Source organism: Trichomycterus rosablanca, chromosome 3, assembly GCF_030014385.1.
Source record: "Trichomycterus rosablanca isolate fTriRos1 chromosome 3, fTriRos1.hap1, whole genome shotgun sequence".
NCBI classification, from domain to species: Eukaryota; Metazoa; Chordata; class Actinopteri; order Siluriformes; family Trichomycteridae; genus Trichomycterus; species Trichomycterus rosablanca.
In genome coordinates, this window is record NC_085990.1 from 12,086,427 (window position 1) to 12,095,335 (window position 8,909).

Genomic DNA, 8,909 nt, shown 5'->3' on the forward strand with positions numbered 1-8,909 from the left:
ACCAAGCAATATGTCGAAGTAGTGCACTGCATAGCTAAAAAGAAGCAATTTGCAGAACATCCAAGGAACGCGATATTTAAGGCTCATTGTCAGATCACGTGGATTTTTATAGCTTTATTTTTTTTTTATAGAATTTACTCGCAATTCGGAGGATGTTTACAACATCATATCTGATTGAAAATCCATTTTATAGTTTAGTAGTAATACGCTCTCTAATTTATACCACGTTTTTACACCAAGCATCAACGAAAATGCCGAACCTTACCACAAAATACGATCATTCAAAACCAAATATTTATTCTTTATACTTAAAATGTCACTATTTTCATTAATTTTATTTACTTTACTATTTTAAAGGAGGTGGATCTTTACAGCATTGCTTGTATTTTGTATACTGTCAGATTATAAGTATCTTTTTTATAAAAACAAATCTCTCAGGGTATGTTCAACTCCCACGTCGGTATTGTTCAGTTGGGTTTGCTGGGTATTTATAACTAATAATTTGAGACCTAAATGTTCGATGTTTTATTTAAAAGGTAATTAAATAGGGCAGTGATAGCTCAGTGGTTAAGGTACTGGACTAGTAATCAAAAGGTTGCCGGTTCAAGCCCACCACCGCCAAGTTGCCACTGTTGGGCCCTTGAGCAAAGCTCTTAACCCTCAATTGCTCAAAATTGTGTTCAGTCATACCTGTAAGTCGCTTTGGATGAAAGCGTCTGCTAAATGCTAAAAAATGTAAATTAATGTAACAGAATACAGTGGGGTCAAAAAGTATTTAGTCAGCCACTGATTGTGCAGGTTCTCCTACTTAGAAAGATGAGAGAGGTCTGTAATTTTCATCATAGGTACACTTCAACTATGAGAGACAAAATGAGAAAAAAAAATCCAGGAAATCACATTGTAGGATTTTTAAAGAATTTATTTGTAAATTATGGTGGAAAATAAGTATTTGGTCAATAACAAACAAGCAAGATTTCTGGCTCTCACAGACCTGTAACTTCTTCTTTAAGAAGCTCTTCTGTCCTCCACTCGTTACCTGTATTATTGGCACCTGTTTGACCTCGTTATCTGTATAAAAGACACCTGTCCACAGCCTCAAACAGTCAGACTCCAAACTCAACCATGGCCAAGACCAAAGAGCTGTCGAAGGACTCCAGGAAGAAAATTGTAGACCTGCAACAGGCTGGGAAGAGTGAATCTACAATAGGCAAGCAGGTTGGTGTGAATAAATCAACTGTGGGAGCAATTGTAAGAAAATGGAAGACATACAAGACCATTGATAATCTCCCTTGGGGTCAAGATCTCATCCCGTGGGGTCAAAATGATCATGAGAACGGTGAGCAAAAATCCCAGAACTACACGGAGGGACCTGATGAATGACCTACAGAGAGCTGGGACCAAAGTAACAAAGGCTACCATCAGTAACACACTACGCCGAGAGGGACTCAAATCCTGCAGTACCAGGCGTGTCCCCCTGCTTAAGCCAGTACATGTCCAGGCCTGTCTGAAGTTTGCCAGAGAGCATATGGATGATCCAGAAGAGGATTGGGAGAATATCATGTGGTCAGATGAAACCAAAATGGAACTTTTGGGTAAAAACTCAACTCGTCGTGTTTGGAGGAAGAAGAAGAACCCAAGAACACCACCATACCTACTGTGAAGCATGGGGGTGGAAACATGCTTTGGGACTGTTTTTCTGCAAAGGGGACAGGATGACTGATCCGTGTTAAGGGAAGAATGTATCCATGTATCATGAGATTTTAAGCCAAAACCTCCTTCCATCAGTGAGAGCATTGAAGATGAAACGTGGCTGGGTCTTCCAGCATGACAATGATCCCAAACACACCGCTCGGGCAACGAAGGAGTGGCTCCGTAAAAAGCATTTCAAGGTCCTGGAGTGGCCTAGCCAGTCTCCAGACCTCAACCCCATAGAAAATTTGTGGAGTCCATGTTGCCCAGCGACAGCCCCAAAACATCACTGCTCTAGAGGAGATCTGCATGGAGGAATGGGCCAAAATACCAGCTACAGTGTGTGCAAACCTGGTGAAGACTTACAGGAAACGTTTGACCTTTGTCATTGCCAACAAAGGTTATGTTACAAAGTATTGAGTTGAACTTTTGTTATTGACCAAATACTTATTTTCCACCATAATTTACAAATAAATTATTAAAAAATCCTACAATGTGATTTCCTGGATTTCTTTTTCTCATTTTGTCTCTCATGGTTGAAGTGTACCTATGATGAAAATTACAGACCTCTCTCATCTTTCTAAGTAGGAGAACTTGCACAATCAGTGGCTGACTAAATACTTTTTGACCCCACTGTACGTGACTTTAGACACATTTGCTAAACCTGTTATTACTTAGACATCACCATATTCAGTCACCTAAAACGATGTTAACTTTAATTATTCACTTTCTTGATCGAAGCCTTGTGTTAATCACATTAAGAATGACAAATAGTGTTCTTAATTGCTGCAATAATTGTAGCACACTGAGGGCAAAGTTAGGAAAATGAAAATGGAAAAATCGGGTGGCAGAGCAGTGCAGTACACAAACAGTGGACAATTATTAAAAACACAAATATATATGTTTGTGTTTGAGCGTGTGTGTATTTTAAGGTTGCTTGTATCTTAAACTTCACAAATGTGTATTAAGTTATTGAGTAATGATCAACACCACAAGAGACTGGCGACTTTTTAATCTGACTGTAAACAGCCAAAAAATGAACTAATTACAATGTTTAATATAAAACCAACAAAACTAAAATAATGCTTAATAAGTTCAGATTCTTAATTGCTCACCATTTGTGATAATCAAGCAGATAAAAAAAACAGCCCCACAAAAAAATTTGCAAATCTTCTATATGTACGTAATCAATATTTCTGTCCATATATCAGTGTTGTGCATCCAGCTGATGAAGGGACCTCAAAACATGTCCTGTGTTGGCCCATCCAGTAATAACAAGATGATATGCTTTTTATAAACAGTGCCCCAAAATATGCTCAAATTTTATGACATGGGTTCTGAAGGAACCTCCTTGTGGCTTGAAACGTCATCTTTCCCTTGGTTGGAATTTAAGGAGTTCACTTGATGCGAGTGTTTTGATCTTTTGCCCTTGAAGACGGTGGTGCCTTCCTCACCATTTTCTCCTTCCTCTCGTTCTAGTCGTCCTCTTTTAACAAAGTGCTGTATTCTTGATTCCAGACTCTCGCAGCGTGGGCGTTCCAGCAGGGGGCGATAGTTCCGTTGCTTAGAACCTTCCATGAGGTAGCACTGTGTAAAGAGAGGGTTATCTGTGGATCACACACAACACAAAATTATATGCAGTTTACATACACTTGTAAGGGACATGTATGCTATTACAGTTGGAATATTTTGTGTCCATATAAATAGGGTTAGACTGACTGCACCAATTATACAATATATTTAACGTTCATCTCCTGCCAAGGTTGTGAAAGAAAACCTAAACTGCCACCTTTTTATCACAAATAGTTTACCAATGCTTGCTTTTTGCATACAAACATCCCACCGCTGATGATGCATCCCTGGCTCCCAAAAACTGGTAAAAACACTGGCCTAGGTTATAAAAAGTCTGAACGGAACCAGTTTAAGAACCAGTTATTTTGGTCAAAACGGGCTACAAGAGACCACTGTTCCATGTGGTTTTTAATGGATGCTGTATAACCATTAATTTGGGTGCAGTGAATTCACCAGCTGTTATTACTCCCTCTCAGTTATACACACCTGTAGCAGGAGTGTGCAGGCCCTGAATCATGCCGTGCAGCACCTGGGCTTTTACTGCAGTCTGAGTCCAGTGTTGCAGTAGAGAACTGAGTGCATGGCTCTCCTCCTCAGGTTCACTAACCCAAATTACACCTTCAAAATTACACTCGTACAACACGAGTGGGTAATCCACCGCCATACTGCAGAAAAAAATATATAAAAAGTCCATTATAGCACAATTGTCCTTATGTATCATGCAATTATATTTCTCATATAGGCTAACCCTTTACCACAGATACAGCGAACCTATCAAATGCTGTGCTACTTCACTCATTTCTTGACAGATTGGTTCTATATATTAATAAAGAAGCCAGGTGAAAATCAACACTTTTCAAAATTGTACACTAACCATCGCTTACCATCACCGGGGCTAAAGTCTCACAACTAGCATATTTAGCTGTGTCAAGTCTTTGGTCAGGGGCCAGTGAAAGAATACAGATGGAATGGTCCTCTGTACGTGTTGAGACTTTTTATATACCATTGGCTGGTGGAAATATGTGGCCGGTGGCTTCACATGTTTTGGATTGAGTGTGTGCTAGCCTTTGACCCTCCTTGTCCCACATGGACACAGTGTGTCTGGCAGAAGTTGCCGGAGTGCACATGCAATTTGGGCAAATACAAAGTGGACGAAAAATGGGAAAATAATGTTGTTGTAATGTTTTCATAGAGGATTATTCTGTAGAAACTATGAAAGCTGTCAGTTAATGTGATAAAAAGATGCAAACATTAGTTTTGTAGTTTTCATATTTTATATTTTTTGCCCATTGTGGCTTTACCTTCCACCGTCTCACCTATCACTATAAAATTAAAGCTAACACTGAAACTATAAGAACCAAATTAAAAAGAAGAAATTATCATTTTAAAAAGATAACTAATCAGCCAGGTATCATTAGTGCTGAGCTGAACGTAAAACTTTTATCAGTAACGGTGCAGCTTACCTGTACTGAGGCTTTCTGGGGTTGTTCTCTACATCCAATAACTGATTGATGATTTCTGGTGCTTCTAGCTTCTGACTAATCAGGAGAAGCACAGCCATCATACAGCGAACCTGCCAAGCATCCCATATTAGTCATGGTAATGATATTATTAACTGTTTGATCAGTGCTATTGCTTAAAATGGCTATTTAATTCATTTTAGCTTATTATTGTAAGTTGGGTCCATCTCGTCAGATTTAAACCACAAAGAAGAATTCTCCATTAATTAAAAACCCGATACACAAGAGAAGCTGATCAGAGTCAAGCAAGCTTTAAATTGCAACTAGCCATGTGATTAAGAAGCAGGTCCCTTACAGATACAGGTCCCGTCCCAACGTAGCAGTACTAAATTGCCTGTAGTTACTGGTACCAGTTTTTGAGGTTTGTGTAGACTGCTGTGACACCCAACTGCCCATTTAAGTGATTGAATCAAATGCATACACCATGCAGAATCAAGCCCCACTATGCAACACCACTATGCAAGTCGAATAAAAAATGTATTGTTTTTCTGTAGCATTACAGATGCTTGGGTGGCTCAGTGGGTAACACTGTGGCATCACAGCAGGAAGGTCCTGGGTTCGATCCCCAGGCGACGGATTCTTTCTGTGCGGAGTTTGCATGTTCTCCCCGTGTCTGCGGGGGTTTCCTCCGGGAGCTCCAGTTTCCTCATGCAGTCAGGTTAATTGGAGACACTGAATTGCCCTATAGGTCACGGTGTGTGTGTATGTGTGTCTGCCCTGCGATAGACTGGCGCCCCGTCCAGATTGTTACCTGTGTGCCTTGTGCCCATTGAAAAGCTGGGATAGGCTTCAGCAAAGGATATTTTGTGTAGATATTACAGAAATGGGAGAGATTACAATTAAGCTGCTGACCTGGTGGTACAGGAAGGCAAGACCTTTGACCTGAAACATGTAGAGGCACTGGGGGTCAGTAGGTGAAGGGTGATTGGGTTCAGCTGTCTGAACGCTGGCCGACAGGATGGTCCTCTGGAACTGCAGCACTCCGTTACCAACGTCCATCTTACAAAGGTTCCTGAAGTCATGCGTGCCTTCATACCTGCACAACGAGCAGAACACTGCATTAGCAAAGTGAGTAATTAGTAAAGTATTTTGTGCTTGATATGCAGAAGGGAGAAAAAGGAAAATCTTTGTTTTAATAAATCTTTGTTTTTATAATGCCAGGTTGTCACATTTATTATATTCACGGCAGGAATCAGTGTTTTATATTAGTTTTGTTGGTCTTGTAATATATTTATATTTTCATTCTTATAAAAGAATGTAAGAGATATTTCTGTATTATCTTGGGTGAGGGTTTCCTTATCGTATTGGGCATATGTAGTTTTGTCTTTCACTGTTGTACTTGGGGGGTGGCATGGTGGCTAAATGGGTAGCACTGTCACATCACAGCAAGAAGGTCCTGGGTTCGATCCCCAGGTGGGGCGGTCCGGGTCCTTTTTGTGCAGTTTGCATGTTCTCCCCATGTCCGCGTGGGTTTCCTCCGGGAGCTCCGGTTTCCTCCCACAGTCCAAAAACATGCAGTCAGGTTAATTGGAGACACTGAATTGCCCTATATGTGAATGGGTGTGTGTATGAGTGTGTCTGCCCTGCAATGGACTGACGCCCCGTTCATGGTGTTACTGTGTGCCTTGCGCCCGTTGAAAAGCCAGTATAGGTGAGTGAGTGAGTGTTGTACTTTGGGCATTTGTTCAGGATATGTTTTATGGTGACTGGTGTCTGAGATTCTTAGATAAATGTGTGGAGAAACATGAGTGTAGATGCCAAAAGGAAAACATCTAAATGAGGCTTAAATCTGAGGCATGAATGGCAGGAGCTTCAGTCACAAAGACTGCTTTTGACTGTTAGCTGCCTAGTGTTGTATTTAGATGATGTATGCCAAAAGAACTGCACATGTTTCAATGGTTGATGCCTGCTGTTAGAGGGTCAGGTGGCTCTGTTGTGAATTTTGCTTGCATGGCTTGAGTCTGTCCTTATATGCTTGTACATTGTGATTGTTAAATTATTCGTAAATAACCGAGTGAATTATCTTTCCATCCAGCATATCATTCCACTGACCGTTTGGCTGCTTCAGCCATGAGCTCCACGTCCAGTTCTCCCCGAGGAAAGTAGTACCGGTAAGTACGGGACTGGCAGTCAAAGCGTGCACTGAATCCTTCAGGCACTGGTGCCCAGCTGAGCGCCACGATGTCTGAAGGAAGGACCCTGTTTAGCATCTTCATGTAAGGCAACTCAGCTTGAGCAGTGCCAGCTTTGGGCTCAACACCGTCTGGAACAGTCACACCCAAACCACTGAACTGAGAGGAGCGCAGGTCAATTGATATTACCTAGGACACAAAAAATTTTATGAATTTAAGTGCTTATAATTTAAGACAACTAAGCAAAATCTAAGCCATCCTATTATACCTGAGAGAAGGCGCTAACTCCTTTATCTGTGCGGCCACACCGGTGGTAATTGGAGCTCTGTCTGTCTTGGATCAGCTTTGTTTTTAGGAGAGCCTCGAACAGTCGTGCCTCCACTGTGTTATCCGTGTTCTCCTGCACGGCAAAGCCCTGGTACTGCCAGCCCAGGTATGCCAGACGCAGTGCCACATGTCTCCGAGGGTGCAAAGAGAAATCAAAGGCCCGCTTTTCTTTCTTTCCACTTCCTCCGTTTTCCTGAGCCTTTGGCACTGCTATCCTTTCCTTATCACCCTGCAGTCCACTACTTTTATCCCCCAGCTGGGCCCGTAGTCGCACCACTTCCTCCTCCAGTGCCTTCACACGGGCCAGCAAGGCTTTCTCAGACTCACTCATGGGAATAAGGTAAGCACCACCTGTGCATAAAAATTAAATCATCAGCAGTTTACAGAGTATTGGTGGATCTAAGATGCAAGGAGTGTAATACCTAACAGCCATTGAATTTAGCTTCACTGTGATAAACAGAAAGGTTTAATGGCCAATCAAGTCTTTTTAAAATGCAAAGAAATATCACATTAAAATGTAAACAAACAAGCTGTTACAGTGGTTATGGAAACCTAGTTAAAATAACGTGGTTCCTATATGATGTACGTGAATTTCAATACTGAACATGAAATATATAGGAACTAAATTAGTCTCAGCACCAGGCAATGTGTGGAATTTGGCATGTTATCCAAGTGTCTGCATGGGATTTCTTGAGATACCCTGATGTACCTTTAACTCCTACAAACATGCAATAGATGGATTGGCTGGCTGCTTTAATTTTCCTTCAGGCTTGAGTCTATGTTGCCCTGACATGGATCAGTGCCTTTTCCAACCATGCGCCCAGCGACCCTGACCAGAACTTAAGTGAAACCGAATAAAATGTTAAAATAGTGAGAGAAGTTTACGAGCTTAAACCTGAACTTTGCAGTTTACTCAGAATGTGAAATGAAGCATACATCTCTTATGGAATAAAAATGACCAAAATTAGTAATAAAGAAGGCACATTACATTAAACTTTTAATCCAAAACATTTCGTTTTCTTACCTCAACACATAAATAGCGATTTCCAACTGAAAAACAGAAAATCTCACACTGGAACGAGATTTTCGGTCCACGCCGCCGACAACAAAGGTTGCGTTTTAAATAACTGCACACACCCTACAAAGTGCACTACACAAGCATAGAACACATGGCGTTATAGTGCGCCTAAATAGCACAAGAGAACATATTTAACATCCAACCGCTTACTGGCGGCTGTAACGAAACCTTTGCAGCTGTATGCATGTCAAAATAAAAGTTGTTGTGTTTAACAACATGTAAAACCCTAACTGTTTTAATGTACTTCGTTGTCTAAGACTAAGAATTAGTGGTGTGCAATACTGCAAGATTTGGTAGTATCGCCAATATATTTCAGTATCGCCAATACCATTAAATTATAAAATTAAAAATTAAATTAATTCCGACACTTTTTTACTTATAAAAGCAGTTTATTTACTTTCATGTAGGGGAGAGCAGTGTGTCATGATGTATGAGTAGGGCATTTATTGTTACAGGTTATGAAATAAGGACACGGAGACGTAGCTGCATGAACAGGCTGCTGTATTCGTAAAACTAAAACCCAATCTCGTCTGAAGCCCTCGACAACAAACAGAGGTGCTTTCTGTATCATAATAAAAGTCCACAGCCATG

At 40.9% G+C, this 8,909-nt stretch overlaps 1 protein-coding gene across 2 annotated transcripts; it reads right to left on the reverse strand.

The window, feature by feature from the left end:
- Window positions 1–2,695: 2,695 nt before the first annotated feature.
- pus3 (pseudouridylate synthase 3) lies at window positions 2,696–8,341 on the reverse strand. Of its 2 annotated transcripts, XM_062991846.1 has the most exons (7): window positions 8,265–8,341; window positions 7,182–7,591; window positions 6,834–7,102; window positions 5,634–5,817; window positions 4,725–4,834; window positions 3,748–3,926; window positions 2,696–3,296 (listed from the first exon to the last, which is right to left on the reverse strand). In XM_062991846.1, the coding sequence occupies exons 2-7, from the start codon at window positions 7,569–7,571 to the stop codon at window positions 3,013–3,015; spliced, it is 1,416 nt and encodes a 471-aa protein (XP_062847916.1). In that variant the 5' UTR covers window positions 7,572–7,591; window positions 8,265–8,341; the 3' UTR covers window positions 2,696–3,012. The 2 variants fall into 2 exon arrangements, with proteins under 2 accessions (XP_062847916.1, XP_062847917.1); XM_062991847.1 differs by lacking the exon at window positions 8,265–8,341 and having other exon boundaries at window positions 7,182–7,628.
- Between the last annotated feature and the right edge of the window lie 568 nt (window positions 8,342–8,909).

Coding starts and splice junctions, on each gene's coding strand:
- pus3 (XM_062991846.1), bottom strand. CDS start 7,571: ATGAGTGAGTCTGAGAAAGCCTTGCTGGCCCGTGTGAAGGCACTGGAG. Junction 4,835..5,633: donor TTGCCTTCCTGTACCACCAG/GTCAGCAGCTTA, acceptor GATGCTTGGCAG/GTTCGCTGTATGATGGCTGT. Junction 3,927..4,724: donor CCCAGAAAGCCTCAGTACAG/GTAAGCTGCACC, acceptor TTTTTTCTGCAG/TATGGCGGTGGATTACCCAC.